The sequence below is a fragment of the Scophthalmus maximus genome, chromosome 11 (assembly GCF_022379125.1).
Source record: "Scophthalmus maximus strain ysfricsl-2021 chromosome 11, ASM2237912v1, whole genome shotgun sequence".
Lineage (NCBI taxonomy): Eukaryota > Metazoa > Chordata > Actinopteri > Pleuronectiformes > Scophthalmidae > Scophthalmus > Scophthalmus maximus.
The window spans coordinates 3,884,990-3,912,651 of record NC_061525.1 but is presented as its reverse complement, the minus strand read 5'-3'; the positions used below and the strand labels follow the sequence as shown (position 1 = coordinate 3,912,651).

The window sequence follows — 27,662 nt, the reverse complement described above, 5'->3', positions numbered from 1 at the left end:
AGTCAGTGTAAGATTTGGATGCCTCCGAGGCCCCGAGGCATTATGTTTTCGGGTTGTGCGTTCGCCTGCACCTTTCTCATGACGCAATATCTCAGTAACACCTCGACTGAATTTCTTCAGATCCTGCACAAATGTTCACTTTGAGCTGACTAGATTTTGGTGAAGAAGGTCAAAGATGCAGGGTCACAGTGACCTCCTATCTTGTGAACGGAAAATGTCGGAAACCGGAATTTCACTGCGTCCGGCACAAACGTTCACTTGCACTCAAGGACGAACTGAAATTTGGTGGTCAGAGGTTGAGGTCTCAGGGATCTCACCAAACATGTTTCTGGCCGAGTGAATGTGATATCTCGCGGTTGGCTTGACAACATTTCTTCGTATTTGCCTGACCGATTATAATCTGGTTCTCAAAGATCACTGTGACCTCACAAAACACAATTTTAGGCCACAGATTTCACTGTGACAATATTTCCTGCAACTCGACTCGTTGGCAGGGGCGGACAACAGCGAGGTCATTCTGAAGTCAATTTGTTATCACTTTCTATTAACCAGGCACCGTTTATTTATTCATGAGGGGTTTTACAAGTTGTATCTGATGGCGTCTGTCATTTACATTTTACGTTTGATGTTCACATAGAAGCCGTTGATAAGAACAACCTTTGGGTTGCCAGGTTGTGAAAAGTATAATGTCACAACGGTTATAGGTTTCTCATTTCTATACAACCGACAGCAAAACTTAGAAAGTCCTCTGGAATTTTAAATGTAAGGATGTTATCGTAAATATTAGTCCATTGTGTTTTGCTCTTGTGAAATAAGGGAACTGAACAGTGTACCTATGAAGATGAATCAAATGAGAGAATCTGAGGGGAGGAAACACATGCAGCCTTGCTCTGCGTTAAGGCCAGAGCGTTTAGGGACCACTGTGCTAGACCACCGTGTGAAACTATGAGACGGAGGAACAGAACCCTGTGATTATACCTCTGTGGTGACCTGCCTCATGAGTCTGTTTCTGTTCGTGTGTGTGTGTGTGTGTGATCCTTTTGCATGAGTGCCTCCTTGCAAATGTGTGTGTGTTGTCAGATTTGTAAACAGGAAGTGTGAGGATGCATGCAGTCAGAGGACAAAGAGCCATGGGATTTCCCACAGTGACAGAATTGCTCAGCTGAACGAGGCTTCCCGTGTGTGTGTGTGTGTGTGTGTGTGTGTGTGTGTGTGTGTGTGTGTGTGTGTGTGTGTGTGTGTGTGTGTGTGTGTGTGTGTGTGTGTGTGTGTGTGTGTGTGTGTGTGTGTGTGTGTGTGTGTGTGTGTGTGTGTGTGTGTGTGTGTGTGTGTGTGTGTGTGTGCGTGCGTGCGCGTGCGTGTGTGTTTCCTTGAACATGGGTGGGCCAGTTTATCGTCTGTGACCATTCTGGACAGCTGATAAACAGCATGAGACCAACAGAGTTCAATTATCGCAGTTAAATACACGCATGTGTTTAATCTGATCTCATTTTGCAGAGCATAGGGTTTGGGTTCGGGGCCGCTGATGAATCACACTGCATTGTATCCATCCGGGGACCCAAGTGACTTGCTCTCGCTTGTAATGAAAGGGCCAGTATGAGCGCAGAGTGTCAGCTGGTGTCAGGGCAGTTGGTGTGGCAGTGTCACATTCATCCGTGTGAGCAGGCGAAAACCAAACAGTGCCGAGCAGTTGTCAGACTGAGGAACCCAAATTAGCCGCCGTCGTCACTGTCAAAGACAACTGGCTCTGACGGCCAGAAAAAAATTCATTTAACAGAGCAGTTTAGCTCGTCCTCCTTTTCCAGATAAAGAATGTCACACACAGTATCAGACACAGAGATTAAATTTCAACTTCATGCCACAATACTTACATACATAAAATGTGCAGCCTTGAAACAGACTGTCACAGTGTCGACATGCTCATGTGGACGTGAACTCATGTTTAACACCTGCTATAGAAGTGTTACAGGCTCAAGCTGCACTGGGGCCCAAACCATAATTTAATTGCATCAACCTGCTGCATTGTATGGTCGCACAACTGCCTGATATTTTTTTCTCTGTGCAGTGCATAATGGCTACGTGTACTTTGTCAGCACTGTCATTCAACATGCTAGAATATGGAGATACGGAGACATTAACTATCTTTTGTTTTTAATGATACTCCAGTAAATGGATGAGCATATTAACAATATATGAACAAAATTGTTTACAGCGAGTAGCTATGCTGCTATGTGCGAGGATCCTATCGTACCGAACTTACAGTAGATTTGGTAAAATTTGCAATTCATTACAATCAATTTAAGATTGTAATTTTGGATCATTTTGTCAGATTACACAATCGTATGTGTGAATATGCACAAACAGATGATCTGAAGGCTGTCTTATGGATTTCTACTCTGACAAGAGAAAATTGCACATGTTTATTATTGTATGGCCATTTCAATATTTTTTTGAAAAATGTTATGAAAGTCACTAATTAGCATTCTCCAACAAATATTGAAATATCTGCTTCATTAAGCCCATATGAATGGACTGGTATTTTACATTACAGAGTTACCCCATATAATATGGGTTGACAGTTTGTTTGTTGTTGTTTTTTTTAATGCATGCGACACAAACAGATATATAATCTTTTGTTTTCAACATGTTCTTATTCCAAGCACCTGTATTACCCATAGTGCAACACAATCCCCATCAGTAACGCTCAGAAATTTTGTCATTTCATGTAATCTTCAGGATGTTGTTCATAAGTTCCTGTAGGAAGCTGTTTTGTAGTCAGACAATTTATCTACAGTACAATCAATTCATTTTTTTTGATTATGGATATTTGATTCCTAATCCCTTTATGACACATCTCTGAGTCACAAAAAGGGCAGTCACCGTTTTTTCTTGGGGTGACTTTTGAACAAGCCGGGGGTTAGTGTGGAAAATAAATGACTTCAGGTTTTCTTGTGTTTATTGGAACAGGCTCGTTTTCTCATCAAACAGTGAGTCACGTTACTCCATGAGAGCAACAAAGCACCGTTGAGTAATCGATGCAAGACATCTACGTATGATTTAAAAGGCAATGGAAATAAAAATACAGCAGTGGATTAAACATTTCAGCTATTTAAATGTTAAAGGTGATATTTACATGAATTCCAACCTTAAAATAGCAAGTTGGCATTTTAAGATACAATGGTGTAATGGCAACCTCCCATTTGATCAAATAATTAAGTTTCCCATCAACCATTTATTATCAGTTTCTAATTATCCATTTATACAAACTGCTATGGTAAAAAAGAAAAAAGTCAGTCTCACGCTTCAATGCTTTGTGATTCCACACAATTTGATTCAACTCCGTGCAACGCAAATGATTTGATGCTATATGATTCTATATAGTGCAGATGGTTTTATTAATTTTCTTTGGTTCTTCTTGAGCAGACAAGAAATCATAGATTTACTAAAAAGGTGACATTCGTTAGTTCACATATTTGTTTTTCTTGTTTTGCAACTCAATAATCATCTCATTTGCGATGTTTCTTTTTGACTTCTAAAACAAACTTGGCCCTTTCACAAACAGGCCTTTAAAGTGTAGAAAACTCTCTGAAAAAAGAAGAAAATAGAGTTTATTTAAATAAATAAAAAATATAAAAGATTCATCTCCAGTTCCTCCCAGATTTGTGTCTAAGCTTAAGCTTAGATGTTGGAGAGGGATTTTAATATAAAAATAGGAAGAAATGAATATGCACTGTGGAGAGTGAATAGAATGTTAAGTCTTTAATGGATGCCGAGAATATTTTCTTGCTCTCACCTTTGCTTGTATAGACCAATTTGTCCATCCGTCCATCACAATTAGCATTTTGCATCTGACTTGTTGCATTACCCACAGATGCTAATTACATTTCATTGTCTTTAAACCACAGCTTCACAAAGACGAGAGCTAACAGTGCTCCTGGGTATTTTGTTCAAAAATGTAGGTAGCATATATACAGTGGAGTTACAGTAGGCTCAAAATATTTGTACACACGTTCTGTTGATAATGTTACATAGCAAACCTGTGTCATGTATAATTATGATTAGATTTCATACTGATAATATTCAGAGAAACGTCTTTTTATTTTCTGAGAACCTGCAGAACATGTACAGTAGACGTTCTAACCTCTGTCCCCACTTCCTGAGGCTTACGGTCTCAAGTTCAAGTCATTCTTCACATGAATGTCTCTTATGTACGCTGCTTATTGTGATTACCTGCTGCGTTCTAGGCGGCGCTGTGTTGTACTTAGTTTACGCTACAAAGTTAAGCATCATTATGTGCTGCTGCTGCTGCGTGATGTATAGGCCTGCGCAGTGCCGTTGTTGCGTGGGCGTGTTGATCGCTGCCTCGTCTGTTTCTCTTCCTGTCTGCTGTTCACACAGGATCTCTCGGTACGGTTGGGAAACTTGCTTTCACATCTCTGTGGGTGAGAGCAAGTGTGGTTTTTCTCACACCAAAATGTCTTTAAGATGGCAAAGTGACCCCGCATGTGTATGCGTCACCCGGGTGGCAAAAATATCCAGAGCTGCTTCAGGTCACGTGACCGCGATACACATTGTGGCTTAAGATATAGCAGAAGTATTTTGTCGGCCTGAAAATGATTGTGACGTGTGCGTGATCCCTAAGATGAGTTTGATGAGTGAGCGGCTTCAGGGCAAACAACCTCCGCTCTCCTTATTATTTTAAATGTGAGACGTGGAAGTGTGGGGGGGCGGGGGGGGGGGGGGGGGGGGGGGCTCCCACTGCCTGTACTTGGTTAGAATTTTTTTTTCTCATCTTTATTTCATCAGTAATGGGGAAAATCATCATCAAGGGACATTTTCCTACAAAGGCCTTCTATTCAGTCGGCTCTCAACCCACGCTGTTCTCCATACACACAGGTGAAGAGGTTAAGAGGCAGGGAAACAGCTGTGATGTTGTTCTATCGTATGGGACACGGGGAGCGGTGACGAGCCTCGTTCGACGCATGCGGTACATACGGCTGGTGGTGTCCTCAAATATCATGGTTCCATCCAGTATTTTCACTGTTGATGAATCTACCAAATATTTTTGGTTGGTTGATCGATTAAGCTTGACATTTTAGTGCAGCACAGTGAAAAATGCCCTTCACATTTAGAACTTAATCTGCACGATTCATCAATTATAAAAAAGGGGTTCTGAAATAATGTCGACTTTATCAATCGCTATGACAACTGATGAATTGATGCAGCCGTGCTGATATTGGCCCGTCAGTGCAATGCAAGATGATGGATGTGATGCACTTTCATTACTGCGTCTTTTTGGGAGGTATTCAATCAATAGGACGTGGTTGATATTTAAGTTATAGCATTTTAAACGCTAATTCAAGCAGTTGACATTGGGCCAAAAAATGCATATTCAATACAGAATAATTTATCTGTGTGTGTGTATAATATATAAATACAATAAATACATCCTTTTATAGCACTGTGTTCCTGACATTTAGAAATCAAAGCTTTTTCTATACTGTTTGTACGGTGGCCCTGAAGTGCAAATCGCAACGACAAAAATGGAAAACACTACGACAAAACAGAAACTGCAAAAACAAAAACCATGATTTGCTGTTGTGTTTTTTTGTGATTTGCCGCTGTGGCTTCTGTTTTGCCGTTGTGTTTTGTGATTTGTTTTCCTATTCACCCGTTGTGATTTGCGCTTCGGGGCCACCGTATCTTTGAGAGTCCGTCATGCTCACACAAGAATTCCGGTTCGTAGAAATCGTAATGTAGATACAAAAAGTGTGTGCCCCAAATTATTGGTCAGCGAGAGTTCCAATCCAGTGTCAGTCTTGGTGTTGGTCCACTTTGTCGAAAAGCCTAGAGACTACGGTGCCGTTCCTCGCAGTGAGCCGTTGCAGTAAGCATCAAAGCTACCTTCGTCGCTGTAGCCGGTCTGTCATTTTTCTAGTCCATAATTTGTGGCCTTACTGTGGAGCTACTGTTATGTTTGGGAGGCAGAACCAACTCAAACTGTAGCAAGGAGAAGACGCTCACTGCCACTCCCACTCGTGGCTTGTCTAAGTCGTATGATTAAAATCTGACGGCTCTTCCAAGTTATCCCCCTGATGTAAATCCGATGAAGGAGTCGCGGTTCCCGAGGACGTTCCCTCTGACAGTTTGATTTTTTTTGGCTGGCGCCGACTCCCGCTCCTCAGCGTTGAGCTGAGCACAGTGTCGGGGAGCCGGCCTTTGGGGCTTGAGCGAGGAAGCTCTGTGTTCCACCGATCACGCCCTACTTTGATCAACAGACCTCAGGCCCGGCCGCTCCGCCGTCGTCCGTCTGAACGGCTTAGGCTTGATTTCTTTCATGAGTCCGACTGAAACTGGCTCGCTCCCAAAAAGGCTCCTTGTGGTGTTCACACGGGATCTTCCGTGAGTCCCCGCTAGCCTCTAATTGACATGTCTGACTCAGCTTAGGGTTTGCCTTACGAAACAAAAAGCCCTCTAGAAAGCTAAAGGACACAGTAGTTGCCCCGAGGAATCCCAATTCCCAGGTTGCAGGGTTTGTATTCCTCGCGTTTGTCTTCCTGTGATGAATCAAGGAGGGGCGCGTCTGATGTTGAGTTAAAACAAATAAATAGTAATTCAAGTGTAGTTGAGGTATTTCTATCTCTCCGCAGTTATAGTTATTGTAATTCATGCAGAATGGATGTACTATATGTATGCAGCATATTTATAGGATCCCATATGCAACACCACAGGAACTAAAATAACTCAGAGCAGAGGACTTGAAGTTAAACATGTTGCCCACATGTCATTCAGTTACAGCGCAAAGATTTGGCTTTCGTGAACAACATCAAGCTGAATCGAAGTCAAGTCTTAAAATCCGAAAGAAATGAATCCTAAAACCTCAACCCGAGTCAAGTAATTTCTACCTTAACACGTACCAAAACTGCAACCAGATCAACCCTTGCAAAGAGACACCAGGGGTGAAGAGAATCTTAGATGATCTATTTATTGAGGCGAGTTATTAGCACACGTCCCTGTGTGCTGCGGTAATGCAACATTTCTTTTTCGATTAAAACACTGCACATTTCCTGTTCCCCGGCTACACTGATGTAGAGTCTCTGGTCTGTTGTGGATTGACTCTTGTCTCGTGACCCTAAGTTGCTGCAGGGACTGTGAACCCAAGGCCACACATGACTCATCAGGATTCTCTCGCGCCGTGATTGAAAGTCATACAGGCCTTGGTGCGGCGCTGCCTCCATAACACTTGTTTGCCCTTCAGCAGACATAACAGGGCGGGCTATGGTGCCAGACACAATCCATGGAGCGTTGGTCCAAAAGTCCTGAGAATCCTCTGTGTTTTTGTACACGTGGAATCGGGTTCTGCCTTGATGAGTCATGAACTGAAGGACTCGCCATTGGAGTCTTGTTTGTGAAGATGCCTTGATGGTTGTACACATTTTCTTCGAACCATGCTGTAAATACAGCCTGTCGTGCAAAAAGAATTGCTACTTTCTGCTTACGACCTTTTTGTAATTTGGAAAAAGCCAATAAACCCTCAACCTCGGATTGACAATTGTCAGCGTATTATTCCTTTAGAGCTTGATTGATATTCTTCGATCATGGTGTGATTTCCCTTCGACAGCCTGCGGGATATCAACCTCCGCCATATTTCTCACACCTCCATGTTCGTGTTGAGGGATTCTCAATGTCATACTTTGTATCGCTATGAGATTATACACTAACAAAGAGGACCTGAACCTCTAAATTGTGTGATCGTTTGTCACAGGTGCAACTGCTCATTGCTGTGTTTGTTTTCCGTCCAACCAGAGCAGAAAAAAAGTTTGATTTCATGTGTGCCAGAGGCTTTTTCTTTTAACATAACTGTACCTCATGAAACCGTTCAGCTTTACCTATGGACTGAGTCAGTGCTGATCGTTTGACCCTCGACCCCTAAGTCACTGCTGCCATGCCTGTCAAGATTTCCAGTCCAACAGCACATATGCAGTTCTACAATTACAGGTGGTTGCCGAACATAAGGTGGCCGTGCAAAAAGGCTAGAACTAATGGTTGCAAGGAATGGAAATGACAGCCTAGATAAAATAGATTTATGATTCATTTTTTAGGATTTCTAACTGTTTCATGAGTTTGCCAGAGGGTGTAGACTTCCTCAAACACAATAGAACAGGACAGAGGCCCGCGCAATCTCTGATTTAGTGGTGGATCAGCTTCCTCACACGGGGGAAATGGCCCGTGGCCACAGTGGACATTCGTCTTGTGGATGGGGCGCTTTTTTATGAAGGGGGGGAATTGGCATGAAAGTAATGCTGGATTTGGTTGCTACTGGACATGGTAACGTTTGCAAACACCCTCTTTAATCCATTCCTTACACTTCACGCCCCAAATGCTTGAACTGCGGATTATTGCTACGACTACAGCCACGTGCACATCAATCGGCGATGTGACAAAGTGCCAAGCGTGACAGGCCTGTCTTGAACGAGTCGTTGTAGAAATCAGACACATGAAAATGCCACTGTGAGTGGTGAGCAAGTTACAAGTAACTTTTTCCATCTGTTCTTTTTCCTCTGAGCTCTGCATTCGTCTTGACACATAAGCAACGGGTCAGTAAGTCAGTAGTAACTGTGCTCCATGTTGTGACGGACTAATAAAGACGGAGCTGCGGTTGTGATATTTCGGAGGTCCTATTCGTCGATGTTCCTCTTATGATGCGTGGAATCTACATACTAATAATATTCATGAGGAATCACACATACTCTGCCACCTTTCAGGAAGTATGGACTGCATGTGTGGCTGGGTGTATTTCAAATTTCCTGTATACACAAAGTGGAAATACATATTAGTGAGTATCTCCAATGAGTGGCACAGGACCCACTTCTTTACAGTCCCGCCATGGTTGTGAAAGCCCAGTGTGTGTGTGTGTGTGTGTGCGTGTGTGCGTGTGTGCGTGTGTGTGTGTGTGTGTGTGTGTGTGTGTGTGTAGACGTGGTTCTAGGTCTTTCCTTAAAGAGCTTCATTGAGCTACCACTCGTTCTCTCTTCCTTCACTCAGATTTTCTCACACATATGCAGTGGTATGTAGGTCTACACCTACGGGACACAGCAGCTTTTTAAAAAAAAAACAAGCAGCCGCTACCAGCAAGCTGACTCGGTGGCCAGAGCTGCTGCTCACTGAGCTCACTGGTGGTTACGTTTTCTGTATGATTTGCATTTTGTATATGCAGACCACTTCACATCTCTGCCTTGAAATAACAGTCAGAGACCCAAGATTATGACATAACCTGCCAGACGATGTACAGACTCTGTACACGCTTTTAAAAACCTGCTTTGATATATGCGTTTTATCATCTTTTATCTTTTATCTTCAATTTTCCCTATTGATCTTTTTCTCATCCTTTACCCTAGTCCTGTGGGCATCAGGTTTTAAGAACACCCGAGCAACGCTGTAGTGGGCGGTTGTATTGTCATCGATTCCATTTGTCTGCTCACTGCTAATCGTGGCTGGAGCCGATTAATGCCCGAGACCACTGCGGAGTCATTTGAACCAAAAATTGGAGCCAATATGTACTTTTCACAGTGAAGATGTCAGTGCCAAGGCGCCAGATGTTAATGAGAGGAAGAGGGATTTTTTTGTCCAGTGGGGAAGGGGCTTTAATTATCTGAAAACAACTGCCTGTGGGACGTAGGTAATCATTTACTGTGGACTGCAAGCAGCACGTTTTACATCACACACAAGTTCATTTTTAAATCTTAGTTGAGTTTTGCAAATTGTAGAATAGGGACGCTCACATTGATGGGACAGTGCTGTTCTGTTTTTCACCCTGGTAGGATTAATTCTGGTGAAAACACCCGTTGCTTCTTGCCCAATTCTGTTTCGAATACTAGAGTCGTGACGTAAGAAAATCATATGTTTTCAGTCAAAGCAAATCAGCAGGAGCCTTCAAATACATGTGATGATCCAACCTAGTATATACAGTCAGCATTGGTTTATACACAGTTCACACGTGTGCATCCGCACAAACACACACACACACACACACTCACACACCAAGCCAGCGCACCTCCAACCATCCTACAGGAACGGCATCTGATGCCATGCTGAGGAAGCTGCTTGCTCCCTAGAGAGGAAACCACATTAGCATGTACAAGTTCTTATCTTCTGAGTGGCGGCTAATTAGATTCTGCGGCTCTTATCTGAATAATCTGATGCGCCGGTCCGTCTCCTTATCAGCCCAGCCTCCAGGTTTTGCCGTGGTACGGATGAAGATATGAAAGGATAAATCTCTGCCCTCATGTGCTTCTTTCTTTTTAACCTGCCTTTGTCTGTCTCAATGCGTTACACAACCTCGCAGATGAAAACTTTTGATATTGCCTTGGCGAAATGAAAACAGCGATATGTATTTTTGCTGTGAGTTGGTTTTTGTTTTGTGAAATCAGGACTTAAATATCTGGATTAAGGTGAGGTTCCTCACTGACAGTATACCACACGTCCTACAGATGAGTAAAGGAGAGCGCCTGTTATGGTTAAGAGGAGTCACCACTCTGTGGTTGGTTCCCCCTTGTTATGATAACTCTTCCTATACGTGTGAATGTTAATTTCTTCCCACGCATGCTATGTATCATCTTTCCTGCTGCTCTGAGCATAAGAGGAACCCTCACCTCCTCTGGAGGTAACCACTCATCTCTGTTTTACTCACATTTTGTCTTTCTCAGCCCCCGGTGTGACGCGCACATTTACAATTTACTAAGTTGGTTGGAGTGGAGCGAATTGATTGTAGATCGAAGACACGGTGTTACTTTAAAACAGGTTCCATTTTACTGGAAAAGAAACCTGACCTGCATAGATTTGTATCATTGGTGGGACAGAAAGAAGTTGGCCCGAGGAAAGGCTGTAGTTGCATAAATCAAAGACTTATCTTTTGGAGCTACCACACTGCAAACATGTACCAAATGTTTTGGCAGTGCACCAGATAGTTGAGTAATGTCACGCGGGGCCAAAACGTTGGTCAGTATAGCAGATGCCCCCGACCAACAGACCGACATCATCATGCCCAATTCATGTCATTATACTATTGTTTTGTGTTAATGTTGAATTATATTATACTGTATGATATATAATAAATCCCATTGCTCAATAGCAGTACAGCATACCAGGTGTAACCGATAATGTTAGGGATTGTTGCTTTCAGTGTACAATCCCTGGAATTATGGTTCACTGGACCATCTAAAAATGAAGAGGAGCCATTGTTAATACTGATAATCACATCTGTCCTTTTCCTGCTATGATAAGTCAAATTGTTTACTGTAAAACAAAGTCCCCCCAAAAAAGTCAGAAGAAACCAGTTTTAAGGTACTGGAAGCTAACATACCATAATTAATAACATCATATTATTAAGCTCTTTTTCAAGGTAATAAGAAAATGACAGAATTGTTTAGAAAATAGAATTAGATTAAAGCTGCAGTTATCAATACGCTACATTAATAATGAGTTTAATGTGAAAACAAATGTTGAGATGAACCAGTGCATACAAAAAAAATGTTGTCGTCATTTTACCAATGAGGGAAAATGTAGGTTGCTACTAACACGACCGCCAAAAGTACTATTTTTCTAAACTCTAACTGCATCGAGAAATTAAAGACACGCAATTCAATCTGACAGTGTAATGTTGTTTTGTCTGAGTCAACAGTTTCTGAATTTCTATTTAGATATTCCTCTCTTTCAGTCAGACCAGAGCAGACCTGAATAATTCACCAGTCTTCTTTTTCCAGTGACATTCTACCATAACTCCAGTTGCATTACTGTCCAGTCAACAACTTCAAACCTTTTCCATGTTTTCTTCTCCTCCCTTAAAAGCCCTCACTTGCATCTCGGACTGTTTATACAGTCAGAGTTTCCACATAGGTGTGGAACCAGAACAGTTCTCCTTTTATTTGCCATCCGCTGCCATAAAGGTCCAGAGGATACAAACTACTGCATAGAGAATGAGACCAATGTTTTTCCCTCTGCAGCTTAACTCATTTACACAGAGAAATGTAAAATGAGTAACTTCTCTCGGTTTCGCATTGCCACATTTCCCTCACTGGTCATAAACTGTGCACATCTCAGAATATGCAGTAGATATCTTAATTAGCTTCTTCTTCTTTTTTTTTTTAAATTGACGTCTCTGTTGTGCTCTTTTATAGGCTGAAAGCTCTCGTATCGACAGGGGGCCGGAGTGTGCAAGCAGCATGTGACTGGTAAGTTTAAACAACAAATGTATGTATACAGCAGCACATCTACATGCACGCCACATACCACAAACCTATGAAAGTGTGTGTTGTACTGCCCTCTGCTGTCGAGGGGTGTTAAAAGTCAATCCATAAAGACGACCGGTTGTGCAGCCTTTCAAACGACTAAATGCAAACTCACTCACAATACCTTCAATAATTAATATGTTAGTATGTTAAAAGGTAAAGGCCTAGATTGACAAGATTATTATTAGGGGCCCAAACTCCACTGACAAAGTCAGAACGATAAATCAACCAAAATCTATGTAGTTTTAAGTTTGAGTTGACTGAGCAGATAGTGCACATTGAGAATAATTTAAGAAAAGAAAATTAAAAATGGGCCAAACCCAATACCTTGGAGCACTCCATGAAATACAGTTAGTTAAGCCTAACAGCATTTGGACAAATTTGTAGGTAGTTGCCCTTCAGCAATAGCACACATGTTCATCAGCCTCTTTTTTTCCATCAAAGCACGTATGTGACGGTATCCCCAAAATTACTGTCCAGCAAATAAGATTGAAAATCTCGAGTGAAGGCCAGGAGGGAAGTTTATTCATTCAGAACCAGTGTTGTCATTGCTGCAGGGGAAAACAACGTTACCAGCAAACAAGCAAACAAGGGTGGAACATTTCTTCTCCGAAACATTTCGGTTCAGATCAGAAGATGTTCCCATTATGTAGGAGCTGGAGGCCTCAAATGTGCCGGCTGTGGTCAATTGGTCGTACGGCGGAAATTGTTTGCATTCAAAACTGTGTGCTGGCCCAGTTCTTCTTTCAAGGTTTTTTACTGAACATTAATCAGACAGTAAGGGTATCGTTGTCTTCACCACACAATACACAGACCTGACACCTTTTCCCATATTCCATTCACCTCCACTTCTCTCCTAGGCTGTTTTCCCATGTGGACGACCCGTTCCTGGACGACCCTCTGCCCAGGGAGTTCGTCCTCTACCTGCGACCCAGTGGGCCACTTCAGAACCAGCTCTCCCACTTCTGGCAGCAGAGCCGGGTCACTTGTGGCAAAAACAAAGCCCACAACATTTTCCCCCACATCACTCTCTGCCAGTTCTTCATGGTGAGTTGATAGGAAATCCAACAGAACTCTTGTGAAAGTCAGGGTTTTTCAAAGGACATTAAAAGAATCTGAGGTCAAACATGAAATGGAGGAAATATCACTTGCAATTCTGTTTGCATGATCAAACATGTGCCTTGTTACATTGATGTGATGGCAATTTGGCACTGCTATAGTCACTTTGACAGTGAAGTCCAAGTCTATAGTTTTGAACCTCTTCTAAGATGGCTGAATTAAATTCTATGTGAATAACATTAAGACTACACCAGCACATGTGTGTTTATCACTCTATTGTGCAAAGAAAACAAAGATGCTATGAAACAGATTTATCTCCTCACCATGAGGGGAAATAGAAATGAAAAGTGAAAATAACACTTTATATACAGCATGTGAGCAACTAGGAAAGATTGTGCCTGCAAACAAAGTTCTGTTTACATTCAGTATGAGTCACCTCAACATGTTGTTTGCATATTTCCTCATATCTTTCCTGGATCGTTTACATCCAGTTTAACTATTTATTTACGATGCACCTTTGTTTGTGCATTGCTGCGTTCCTTTACACAACACCTCGATCAAAAATGTATCCATAAAATTGGGCGAAGCTGGTGCCGTTGCATATTCCATGTCATAAAAGGGACACGTGTCTTGTTCACAGTGTGCAGACCACAAAGTAGAAGCCCTATGTGAGGCCCTCCAGGCCACCGTACAGCAGTGGCGAGGTCGCTTTCCCAGCCCGCTGCCTCTGGAGCTCTACACATCCTCCAACTTCATTGGTCTTTTTGTGGAGGAGCAGGTGGCCGACGTCCTGAAGCAGTTTGCAGCCGACTTTGCCACAGAGGCAACAAGGAAGGCAGGTAGGAACGACAGGCAATCAGGGATAAGGGGCACACACCCTTTACCCACAATGCCCTGGGTGTGAAACACATTTAAGATCTTAGCTGCATGTCTTCCCTTTCGTCCGTCCTCTCTTTGCTATCGTTCATCATTACTTTATGAGTGTTTAGAGTATGTCAGCATCAGTTCATCATATTCGCTTCTTGTGGTGAGCCGCTACTGTTGTCTCGGGTTATTAACGCGCTCACGCGGCCCGTCACTGTAAGAGTTTTTGAAACGCAGGCGGAAATGAGTCTGACTGCCAAATGGTATTTCAGGCCGCTAGGTGCCAAATCCGATTAGGGGCGCTGGTGTTAGCGCTAATGCTCTGTCATATTTCTGCTTCACGGTGAAGAGTCTAGATTAGAACATGTCATCGAAATCAGATGCGGAAATGTTGATGGCTGTTGGTTTCCACTGCTACTTTTTTTTTTATGAGGTGCTTATTCTGTTCTTTCTCACAGTGTATATTGTTGGTGCGGTTGTGCAGAGTCCAAAAACAAACTCCTGATTGGTGAATACAGTGTGATCTCAGCCGACCTGGTTCTCCAGCTTCAGCTGCCTTGCGTCTCCTCTGGGAGGAATGAAAAGAGAGCAGATGTTGTGTTTAGATTTGTCATTTTTACCATGTTGGATGGTCGGGTGGCACACAGACCTCCAGGTTTAAAGGGGCAATAAGCGATTTTGGTAAAAGCTTGTCTCCCTCTTTGTTGTTGTGATTTTAGTAAATGTTTTCGATTTACAGTGCCAGGACTGAGACAAAAAACCATACAGTCTATGCAAAAAAAAATGATTTTTTTCCGGCACGCACACAGACAGTGAGCGGACCGTGAGGAAATATGCGCCGATTTTTACAGAACGTGTATTGCTTTAGAATAGCTTATTGCCGCTTTAAAAGCCTTTTGACAAGATTCTGGGTCTGGGGAAGAAAAGCTGGGGCTGGTTTGCCCGATTCCTTATTAGAGTTGAGAGCATAACGGTGCAGTAGCTGCTGAACGCTGACTTTTTATCAGAGGACCAGATATTTTGCATGTATTGATCTTCATGTTTTTGTTTTCATGACAGAACCAGGAGAGTTTTATGCTGATCAAAGTGTAAAAAATCTTCCAACCGGGAGTCACATAACATTGTCTATGTTAATACATGAATGGGCCTTTCACTTTAGGACATCAAAACAGCTCCTCCCACGTTGCAGCACTGTTGGCATTGTCTTCTACTAAACTATAGAAGACCCACAGATCATGTTTTTATCCGGTAACCATCAAATGCAAGATCCTGATTGGGCAGGGCACAAGGGACATTAGGTTTTCACAACGCAGACAAGTTGCAGTGGTAGTTAGATAGTTCATTTTGACTTTGAAATATTAATTTTTATGCTTAATTGTTTTAAGAGTATAAGTAAATATAAAATGAGAAATCATTTGTATTTACATTTGTAAGTCCAATCAAATTCATACCATATCTATTTACTTTTCTTATGATATAGTTGTTTTCTGTGGTATAGAATCTCATATGATATTAACACTGATGGAAAATGTGTTGTAACTTTCTTTTTCCATCTCCTGTCTCACGCAGAAGTCCACGTGGAGCCTCACAAGAAGCAGCTCCACGTAACTCTGGCCTACAACTTCCCCACTGACCACCTCCCGTCACTGGAGAAACTGGCCAAGGGCATCGAAGTCAAGCTGGGCTGTGACTGGTTGGCTGTCTTGTTCTCCCGGGACATTCGTTTCGCTAACCACGAGGTAGCTGTTGTTTCGCGCCAACAATGAATGAACTAAGAACCGCAGATATCTATGAACCAACTGCGTCAGAGCAAATTTATTTGTCGTCGTCGAACTTTGTCCTAAACGTCAGCAACCCTTCATGTCACACGTGCAGACCCTGCGGGTGATGTACCCCTACATGCCTCAGAACGAGGATGAGCTGGAGCTGGTTCCTGGGGACTTTGTCTTCATGTCTCCAGTGGACCAGAGTAGCACCAGTGAGGGATGGGTGTACGGGACCTCGCTGGCCACCGGGCTTTCCGGCCTGCTGCCCGAGAACTACGTCAGCCTGTCTGATGAATCCGACACCTGGGTCTTCCATGGGTGAGCAGAGCACCTTAATTACACAGTCAAAATAAACTGATTAAAAATCACTGATACAAATACACAGAAATCCACCACTTCACACTGAAAGACTTTGAAGTACAAGTAGGTCATTTATGATATAATATATTCTATTGCCTAACATTTTCTGGGTTGGAATCCCGGTTCCAACCAACCAGGGCCTTTCTGTGTGGAGTTTGCATGTTCTCCCCGTGTATGCGTGGGTGCTCTGGGTTCTCCGGCTTCCTCCCACAGTCCAAAGACATGCAGATTGGGGTTTGGTTCATTGGAGACTCTAAATTGAACATAGGTGTGAATGGGAATGGTTGTGTGTCTCTGTATGTGGCCCTGCGATAAGCTGGCGACCTGTCCAGGGTGAACTCTGCCTCTCGCCAATGTCAGTGGGTATTGGCTCCAGCCTCCCTGCGACCCTTAATGGATAAAGGAGTATTGATAAGGGATGAATGGATGGATGCCTAACATTTCCCCAGCTAATATGGGCATGAGTTGGGCAAATGCAGGGTAATTTTCCCTGAAATGTAGTGTCAATACTCTTGGTCCCAAAAAGTAATTCCTAATAATTTGGCTGATCTTTAACCACTTGATCAAAATGGCCTGTTATACAGTATCAAAATGTACACGTATGTCGTCTGCTGATCAGATTTATGCTCCCCAGAGGTTGAACCCTCTTGACTTGATTGAATATTCTCATAATCAAATGCAACACTTCACGGGTTTTGACCCATGCGTCATCCACATATCTGAACCAGTGGCTCTGTGTTGTTCCTCTGAAATAATTCAGTCCAGTTTGTACTTGATTCCTGTTCGTCTGTTCTCCGTGTCCACCTCAGCTCCCATTCCTTCTTCAGCTGTGGGCCCAGTGACAAGACCAGTAAGGAGAGAGGGATGTTTGATGGACTGCTGGACAGCCGACGCTCCGATAACACGAGTCCCGGAGACACGCCCACCCTCAGTCTCATTTGTCATCCAATGCAGGTAGGTGATTGTTTTCAAAATTCACCTAACCCCCGTGTTGTTTTGTAAATTACAATCCAACATGTATGGAGCCCTGTCGTTTAGTGAAATCCTATATTCCCAGCAGGTCCTGCGGATCAGCAGCGGTCACCCTCGGCAGTCCAAACGTACACTTTTCGTCTGCCGGCACGGCGAGAGGATGGATGTGGTCTTCGGCAAACACTGGCTCTCCCTCTGCTCAGACAGTAAAGGTGAGCACACCCACTCGAAAAGCCACACGAGTATTGTGTGCTCCTGTCATTAGACAAAAAGAGAGATTGTAGAAATCATTTTAAAAAAGGATCCTTACATTTGATTCTGTGTGTTCTTGTTGTTTGGCAGGTAGATATGTACGTTCCAATCTGAACATGCCTCCCAGTTTGCCACTGTGGGGGGGCCAGAGAGATTATGAAATGGACACGCCTCTCACTGTGTTCGGCTCCACACAGGCTCGACTAGTGGGTACGTCACCTATAGAGATCAAAGTGATGTACCGTGCCCGGGACTCCTGGCATTATGTTTATGAAATGTGTTTATGGGTGTTAAATATGTGCTCCTCTAGGTGAGGCCCTGCTAGAGAGTAACACAGCGATAGACTTTGTGTACTGCTCTCCCTCTCTGCGATGTGTTCAGACTGCACAGAACATCCTGAAAGGTAAGAAGAGATCGACCCCATGAACAGTCACAGAAACAAAAACAGTCCACGTGTCTCAGGGACATTAGGGAAAGTAAATTAATTTCCGTTGCACGCGGCTCTGAACAGTTGTGTTTGTGTAAACAGGTCTGCAGCAGGATGGTAAAGTGAAGCTGAGAGTGGAACCGGGGCTTTTTGAATGGACCAAGTGGGTTTCTGGGAACTCCCTGCCAGCATGGATACCCCCATCTGACTTGGCTACTGCCAACTTCAGTGTGGACACAATGTACAGGTGAAAAACACAGCGCAAGTAATTCAAGTGTATGTTATGTGTATAATTAGAAATGTTAATGAATTTTCCATCTGCATTACATTTCATCCACTTTGACAGATGTTTGCATGCAAAAATCAAATTACATGTCTGAGTCTTTTTAGCTTAAATGCGTTACGGCCATAATATTGTGTTAAGTGTAAATGGTATTATACCATTACAAACAGTACAGTGTGCACAATTAATATGCAGCAAAGAAGCATTTTGCACCAACAATATTGCTGAGATAATTATCTTAAGACAATTTGTCACTTTTACTCCAAACTCAAGGAGGTATATCCATGTCGTGATCCTACATTACTGACGCTGCACTTTTTCCCCCCCAGTGATCTGATTGGTCAGTAGTCTGTTGACAGGTTTTTATCGGGTCAGCATCGCGAGCGGTTAGGGTTAGGGAGGAGGCAGAAATGGAAACAGGAACCTGTGTGTATATGTACTGTATACACAGTATATATTTGTACAGTGAACAGTTTATATGCACTACCTGCAGCTGTAGCTGCGTTGTTTATCCGCTCTGCCTGCTCTGTAGTGTTGAAGCATCTGTGGCTAGTTTCGAAATGTTTCACTCAGTAAACAACAACCTCAAACCACAAGGCACAAAGGCACTGGACAGCACAACATAGATCGTACATGTGTCATTGTTTTGTTTTTTGTCACCATATAGACCACTGATCCCAGTCAGCAAGCTCACCGTGTCGGAGTCCTATGAGAACTACATGAGTCGGAGCTACCAAGTGACCAAAGATATCCTGTCGGACTGCAAAAACACTGGTAAGAGAGAAAACACGGCAGAGCCCCGGGAGCTCTCGAGTCCGTGTAGGTGAACCTTTACCTTGTTGTCTTACACTCTCGCGCGTTTGTCCTTGGCTGACGTTGCATCCTGCCTGGGTTTCCACTCTGCGTAGGAAACAACGTGCTGATTGTAGCCCACGCTTCTTCCTTAGAGGCATGCACGCGCCAGCTGCAGGGCCGCAGCCCGCAGAGCGCCAAGGACTTCATCCAAGTCGTCCGAAAGGTCGGTGCAAAGAATACCTCTAAGAATCTAGTCTCATTTTTTTTTTTCCCTTCCATACATCCCTCTTCTCTGTCCATCCGTTATTACTTCCGTATGGTTCCCTCAGTTCCCTCAGTTCCCCCTGCCCATTCTCATAGTGGCCAGATGTACAAAAATATGGGTGTGGAGTCTGTGGACACTTCAAACTTCAGAGCTGCAAGGCATCCATGTGAATTTCCTCTGAGCGGCAGCCTAAGCAACTGAAAGGTGCCTTTAAGTGAATCTTCAGTAGAGAAAAACAAGCTCAGATACTTGATCTTGTCATTTTATTCGTCAGCTAATGGGGAAGAACTAGATTATGTGGCATAATGAGTACATTGAAGCACATCTCCTCTCTCTGTCTGTCTGGATGAATGTGCTACAACAGAGAAGTTGTACGAATTGCCAGAGTTCATGTCGCACACCAAAGGAATCGGCCCGATTTTAGACTTTGGTCTTTCTTTGATTGTAAGCTCATACTCAATTTAGTCTCAGACTTCATCTTGTCCTCTCTGACCACTCTCTGACACCTGACTTAGTGAACAAAGAGGCGACAGGGGACTCGCTTGCATGCTCACAACGAGTGACGCAATGTTTATTGTGCTTGTGGACTCCTACCAGACTAAACTTCCTCTTTAGATAAAGGCTCTTTGTTGGGTTGCTCATTACTGAGAAAAAAGGGGTCGGAAGCTTTTCGTAACTCGGGTCAGCGAGGCTCTAGTGCTCGTCTGCACGTTCTCCTTCAACGCAAGCTGGTTTTGAAACAACTTAACAGAGCATGTGGGGACGCTTTGGAATTCTTAGGTAGAAATAAACCCAACAAAAAAGTCAAATTACTCCCTCTGTTTGAAACGAAAGAGCTCCTTCTCACCTCCTCATGAAAGCTAAGGACATTGCCCTGTATTCAGAATTCAGTATTCAGCAGCCGGGGTCAGGGTTATAAAGCTAATAATAAACCTCTTCACTTTGTTTTTTGTTTTTCTATTTTAATGTGGCATGGGAAATTGAAAAATAACATTTAGACACAAAGCCAAATAATTGTCCCATGAAACCGTTTTGTTTAATTACACAGTAAATGCACGCATACAAAGGAAAACAACTTCCTACAGTGTGTATTATATCTCACTTGATTTCTTTGGCATTTTAAATCTCCCACAGTATACAAACAGCAATTCAATTAAAAATACACAAATTCCCTCCGCTGTGCCAGTATGCACATACACAAAACAGGCAAACAGAAATAAATATCCACTGTCCCAACCACACTAAGAGGAGTACACTCACTTGGGAACTATGATCCAAAATGTAGGTATTAGAAATCCATTATAATGACCACATCCTAACAGTGTGACATGAAACACCAAATAACAGAGTCAATTCACAACAGTTGAGTCTCATTGCTCATGCCACAAGATGGCTGCACACATCCCAGTGTCCAACGAGTCGCCGGCCAGCAGTGCCACATTCAAAGCACGACGCAAATCTAAGTCTGACATTTATTTTGTTCAAGCCCGTATGTTTTTACCTCTTCTCCCAAAGCTAACCCTCGATTCCTCTGCTTTGGTCTTCAGATCCCCTACCTGGGCTTCTGCTCCTGCGAGGAGCAGGGGGACACCGGCGGGTGGCAGTTAGTGGACCCTCCCATCCTCCCCCTCACACATGGACCAAACCACATGTTTGACTGGAGGGAGACACTTCTGCAAGACTGATGTCCGCCGGCCCAGAGCGCCGCACCCCCCACCCACACAACCTGATCATACTGCACTCCACAGACTGGGATAGCAGCTTTCAGACCAGTGGATCTTTTTTTCCTTTTTTTTTTTTTTTTTTTCAGCCTCACCGCGCGAGCGGTGGTGCATCAGCTGTGACAGCTGAGGGAGCCTCCTGCCTGAAGATGAGTCCCGGTTATTTAACTGGTTTCAAAAGTAGTTTTCTAAAGAGTAAATGTCCAAAATTCACGGTATGATGATTTTTTTTTGCAAGAACGCAGGGGAAGCTGCTTTGGGCAGTATCCTATGGCAGGGTGTTAGAGGCAACGCACAGGAGGGCACTCACTGACATTCAGCTAAATCATGCGTCGATATTGTCAGCCCAGTCTCAGGACATTTTGTGAATTAGCATCAGCTCTGCCTCTGCGCTTGATTAGCATGACAAAATATAAAGAATAATAGATGAAGTAGGGACGGAACTAAAGAATTGTTACACTGTATTGTATTTTTAAAAAAAGCAAAAGTGCAGACGACAGAGAGATTTGTATCTCGGAAGACTCAGGTTCTCTATTTACTTTGTTTTTTTCTTCATATTCCACAGGGCTAAATAGTTCTGGTTCCCTAACTGTAAACTCAGCAAATGCTGGTTTGGTTTACTTGTCAAAGACGTCTGCTAAAGTTAAACATCAGCTGTGTCTAACATCGCGCTCTTGTCTACTCATCCACTTCAGTTGCACAACTGTAATTATGGAATCTATCAAATCTGATGCATTGTGGAGTCACTAGCTACAAGTAGTGTTCATTAGTACGTTGTTTTTTTTTTTTTTATCGTGTTGATCATTCGTTTTTGGTGCTCACATTCTCACATGTTAAAGTTGGCATGTTAAAATGTGTACACTGCTAACCTTAACATCAACATGTAGCAACGCGTGTGTGTGTGTGTGTGTTAGGTTGAGCATGTGCTACTAGCAGGTCATCGTATACTGTAAACAAATGCTTTGCGTGGAGACATATTATGCTTTTTCAGTAGTTCGGCCGTACGAAAGTGCATAAGCCCCCAACAAAGCCAGGGCTGCGGTCATAATGTCCTTCCTATCTACTACTATCATGAGGTCAAGGAAAGGTGAAAAGGAGGATTCATAGGACTTAGGAAAAGCCGACAGCGCTGCACAGAGAATCCGACTCGACTTTCACTAAACTACGTCATCACGCGACAGCGGATGTTATTGATGCGTCTGCCGTGGTGAAACTACAAATTTCCGAAAATGGATCCAGCATGTTTCACTGTGTTTTACCACCCTGTGACATCAGATGTAAATTATTCATATGTAACGGTAACTGACATGATGGCGTGCGTCTCTTCTGGGTCATATTCATACGCATGTCGCGTCACGTTAAATATGAATTGTGTGGCGTCTATATCTCCTTACTCTCACATAGGAAGCTCCAGTGTGCCCTATGCTAAAGGAGATAGGAAAGGAAGCATTGAAAGTTCCTTTCCTATGCATTTAGAGAATCTGAACAGCTCTTATCATGGCTGCTGATCAAACACCTCCGGGTCACTTCAAGATGTTGACAATTGGACCTCACCCCAGGTAAAGCAAGAGCGGAGACGGACACTTCCTACATGCACTGGAAGCCATTGACCAATGACAACAGAGTGGAGCCAGCTTGTCCAGGCTTCATTGGGAGGGAGGGGCCTTAAAGAGACAGGAGCTAAAACCAAGTGTTTCAGAAAGAGGCTGGAAAGAGGAGCTGCAGGGACGGACAGTCTGAGGAAACTGATGTGTTAACTGAACATTAGAAACATGTCAACCTTCTGAAGTAGTAACCCAAATTACAATTATGAACCTGAATAGGAGCATAATATGTCTCCTTTAACATGTTAACATTAGCACAGCTGCAACGTGAGCTTAATTCCAACATATCTCACATGGTAAACACTTAAGGCTGACCACATGCTGCACTCGCATGTCCCTTTATGGGTAACAACATGGCGTTTTTTTGCTCCACTAATGTCAACCATCTCATAACAAAGTTGTTGCACCATCATTCATTCAAGCAAGAGTTTTATTTTTTACACTTCAGCCCCGGGGGGTTGCTAGAGTGTCCGCTGACTTGCAGGCAGTTGCAGGTTTATATTTGGGCTAATACTGACATACTGTGAGGACACGGACTAAATGTTTGCATAATTTGTGTCCCCACGATTCGACTTGTATTTGGCTTTGTGCCTATTTCACAAAATTGAATGAGACTAGATGTTAAGAATTTATAATGAACTGTGTTAACAGTGCACTGCTCCCCTGCACAGATGGCAGTTTCCACATACAGTACATGTGAATGTGTGCTGGTGACTCAGCTCAGCTTGTATCTCGCGAGGAGGAAAACAAATGGTTTGAAAAGAAACGCCATCTTTTGTCCCGCTTGTCCTGCATCAGTAGCTGAGGGGAGGCGTGTCGGCTCCGGCTGAGTGTGGCCCCCCACATTATGTCTCTACTCTGGTGCCACGTGTAGCACATCCTAACGGTCAAGTAGTGTGTGTATAGAAAAAAATAACACAACTGTAACAAGCACAACCTGCACTATTGACAATCATACAGTAGCTTCTTAATACTGGTCCAGCAACATTTGGAGTCTGTGTTTGTTACGTGTTGTTCAGGGCTTCAGAGTTGCTGTAAATAATCATATTATTTTGAAAGAAAAAAAGAAAAAGTCTTCCAATTTAATTTCTATTTATTTACAAATGTATTTCTTCCAAACGTTACAAGCTAAACTGTGTGTTAAAAACAAAGAAGGGGGGGGGGGCTTTTAACAGCATGCAAGAATTTATCTCAGGTGTTGACTGCATTCAAGACATCCAGTATGCAAATGCAGCTTCGAACTCTGCTCCATTGATTGAGTGACGTGTGTCGTTGTGCGTAACTCTTGGAATTAAAGTGACGTCTCCCTGATGTACTGACTGTCTCCTGAAAGCCTTGCCTTTGGTCATACTCGATGAGCATCACGCGTAAACATATTAAACATTTTGGAAGCTTCGGGAGATACAATTTTTTACTGCTCGGACGTTTGACAATTGTTAGCAGTCGCGTTCAGCGAGGTTTTCCCCCTGGAAGTGCGTCGGTAACAGGAACGCCCCTTCGTCGCGCAGCTCTCGGTTTATCTCGGTCAGCCGGACAGCGACTTTTTCAAGTCCAAACATGTCAAGAGTTAAGAAAAAAGGGCTGAAAACTCTCGTTGAAATTTTGGCGAATCCTACAAAGCGGCATTTATCGTCAGAAATGCCAAATGCAGGAAAACTGAATAAGAAAATCCAAACAGTTCAGCCCACTAGTCTTGTAGAAATATGCAACTTCCTTTGAAGTGTAAATATATATATATATCCCCTGAAATGGAACACTGACAGTCTTTTTCAAATCATCAGTTACTATGATACTTTGTCCCGTAAATGGCAAAAAAAATTGGACCTGTCGCCTTGACGCGTCTTCACATGAATACCTCTCCCTGGTAGTGCAGCTTTAAATTCGTTAGATTCTGACCATATGGACGCTTGAGAGAAACACCCCACAACATTGTTTACCTGTGGAGACAATAATGGAGGCACCGGAAGGTTGCGAAATTGCAAAGGAAAAGAAAACAGCAGACCCAAGTAATGACGTCCATGTCTCTGGCGTACAGTCATGTATTGTTGGAGGTTCTGTTGTGGATGTGCGCTGTGTTCACACCTCTACATATGCTTCACTCATTTTCCTCAAGCAGACTCAGGCTTGTGTTCATGTGTCACATGTATCTGTTCGGAAAACATTGCTGCCAGGGGAACAGGAAACTCAGAACCGTATAAACAATCTTAAACTGTCTGAAGAATGCAAACATGCAGATTTTTGAAAACGTAAAGAGCAAAAAAAATTAAAGTAGTAACGATTTGGAAAATGAAAGCGACATGTGAACTCGCCTTTACTTTAATAACTGCAGCGCAACTTGATTTGGTCCTGACTTCTCCGCACTGAACTGAAAATCTGACCTGGTTTGGACATTTTCCTGGGAAACATCCGCTTCAGGATCCTCAAAAGTCAGGAAAATAAAACATCTACTTGGAAAAAAACATCCTGATAAACTATTATTAATATTTCTATCATATCACAACAAACCTTATTCAGCCAGTGTCCATATGGCGTGCACAGAGATGAGAACATCTTAACGTATCTTTTCTCCGACCTGCAAACCAGTAATATTCTGAAGCCAACGAAAAATATCTGTTCAACTGTGTGCGGATTCTTTGCAGATACAGACGCTGAGAAGAGAATCCACCATTGCCCCAGGAGTGTGGCAGGCCTTCTCTCTCTACGGTGATCATCACATGTAAATGTCATCACACAAGCGTAGTGGAGCGGCACGGATCCTCCAGAGAGTGATGCATTGATTTGAAGAGTTGAAGAGAGCCGTGGGAAAAAAAGACACAGAGGAAGATGCCATGTTGTTCCTGTATTCTGTATTCATTATCTGAACACATCCCCGAACGTGTACAGAAATGAATTAAGTGACCCTCTTTTGAAATCAAAATGTATTTGTTTGGTTTGTTCTTTAAGACGAGGTGTGTCCAGAGGCTTCACGTTAGATTTATGTTACTTGTTAATGTATACTCTTGTCCTTGTGTTGGTGAAGCTCTGACATGACAAGAAAAAACGGTCCTTTTTAAGCAGCTGTAATATTTTTCGGGACAGAACGAGAGCAACACGACGACCTGTGATTTGTGGTGGGAGACTTCATTTGCAGTTCTGTATTGTTTCTGATGAAATAAAAGCATGAATGTTTCTCCATAGCAATAACATGATAAACACAACAGGTGTGCAAAGTTACTATTCATCCAACTGTGCTGCAAATACTGTAAAGGAGAACCAATACAATAAAACCCTTCATCCTTACTTCTTCTGTATTGTTGTTAGTGTATCCAGAATAAATATATGCGTTGTCTGCTAAAATAACAGTTTGTTACACGTTGCTTATAATTTCCTGACGTACAGCCTTTTAAATGTATTGCACAACATCCTGTTCACACCAATCAGCCACAACATCGAAGCCAGTTTCCTGCTCATGTCGTGTACACACAGCAGACACTAGTTTATTAGGCTTTTATTTTGACACGAGAATTACAACCGGAAGACGTAAATGTCGTTAACTTGACGCGGGACACATTACAGAGGCTACACCACCTGAGCCGAGGGGGTTCACTGTGGAGGCGGATGATCGAGTTGGAGTGTGACAACTTTATTGTAAGAAATTCATCACAATAATCACTTTGACACTCAGGTGAAACTATATGACTTTAATAAAACCTCGGAGCGAACACAAAGAAACGAGCAGCAACAGACTCAACACGAGTCTTCTGTTCTGTCAGAGATCCGTTTCACTGACGTCAGTGTTCCGTGTGTTGCTGGTCACAGTGCGACACGTCTCCTCAAAGTGTGCAGTGTGTGAGAGGATCGAACAGAATGAAAGAGAGCAGAGGGAAAAGAAAACACTGGACAGCGCCCGCGGTTCGATCCCCCGGAGAGGATGGTGATCATGTTTCTGCAGGAGAAAGTTGAACGAAGTAACCGCTGAGCTAAACCAGTGCGACTGTCTCACAGAGAATAAACCTTTATGAACACGAGTGTGACTGAGGCAGAGTCCAGGTATAAACAGGCAGTCGTGTAACTCTGTCACCAAATTCTAGCTCAGCCCCGAAACACTTTTAATTACAAAAAACAGACAAACTGCCCCTGAACTGTCAGTCACGAGCTGACGTCATGATAAACACTGTCTGCTGTCATGACGTCATGCAAGTGACCAACGCATGCACTTTATTATGAACCATCCAAAAAAAGGATGAAGTTATTCTTGAAAGTTCCCAAAAGTTTCTTGAACAATTTATTATGTGTAATTAATACATACATAATATTTGTATTATTATATATTGCACACCTTAGATGTTGTACAAATGGGAAAGAAAACACTGGACAGCGCCCGCGGTTCGATCCCCCGGAGAGGATAGTGATCAGTGACAATTGAACGAAGTAACCACTGAGCTAAACCAGTGCGACTGTTACTGTGAGAATAAACCTTTATCAACACGAGTCTCCACACTTCAACACACACACACACACACACACACACACACACACACACACACAAAATTGAATGTGGATGGGTCCACCCCGAGAACATTTTTACAAGAGCAGATGTTATTTCCTGTATTCTAGTGCGCGTCAATAAAGTGCAACAGAGGCTGCGCGGTGTATATAATGATCACTCCTTAATTTTGAGTCAGGCGCGGAGCTTTAGCTCTTTTGGTAACGCGTCCGTCTTTCATGCCGGAGGTCGTGAGTTCGACTCAGCCTCCTTACATAAGAAATTGCCTTTTATAGCGCGAAACAATAACCACGTACCTGGCAAGGTTTCCCGAAAAGTGAACACAACAGCATCTGATATGTACGTGATGCCTTTAAAAGCAACAGGCGAACAAAAGCCGGCGGGGAAAACGTGGAACGGAGTTTAATTTATATGGAGTCAATGAGCAAATCAGGCGGAATGGATTTGAGGGGTGTCAGAAAGCAGGAGCGTGGAAGGGAAGGAAGCAGGGAAAACATGGTATGGAGTTTAATTTATTAAAG

At 43.1% G+C, this 27,662-nt stretch overlaps 1 protein-coding gene across 2 annotated transcripts in view; it reads left to right on the top strand.

Annotated features, from left to right (window-relative positions):
• LOC118299112 (ubiquitin-associated and SH3 domain-containing protein B-like) overlaps positions 1-21,941 on the top strand; it is a 40,617-nt gene extending 18,676 nt beyond the window's left edge. The window contains exons 2-14 of one of the 2 annotated variants that reach the window (XM_035622562.2): positions 12,177-12,230; positions 13,148-13,334; positions 13,987-14,185; positions 15,780-15,949; positions 16,086-16,294; positions 17,146-17,290; positions 17,397-17,520; positions 17,651-17,770; positions 17,871-17,963; positions 18,090-18,234; positions 18,938-19,044; positions 19,179-19,288; positions 20,878-21,941. In XM_035622562.2, coding sequence (XP_035478455.2) covers positions 12,177-12,230; positions 13,148-13,334; positions 13,987-14,185; positions 15,780-15,949; positions 16,086-16,294; positions 17,146-17,290; positions 17,397-17,520; positions 17,651-17,770; positions 17,871-17,963; positions 18,090-18,234; positions 18,938-19,044; positions 19,179-19,288; positions 20,878-21,015 — 1,801 coding nt within the window. In that variant the 3' untranslated portion in view covers positions 21,016-21,941. Of the gene's footprint in view, positions 1-12,176; positions 12,231-13,147; positions 13,335-13,986; positions 14,186-15,779; positions 15,950-16,085; positions 16,295-17,145; positions 17,291-17,393; positions 17,521-17,650; positions 17,771-17,870; positions 17,964-18,089; positions 18,235-18,937; positions 19,045-19,178; positions 19,289-20,877 lie in introns of both variants that reach the window. The other variant, XM_047335462.1, reaches the window with a different exon arrangement.
• The last annotated feature ends 5,721 nt before the right edge of the window (positions 21,942-27,662 follow it).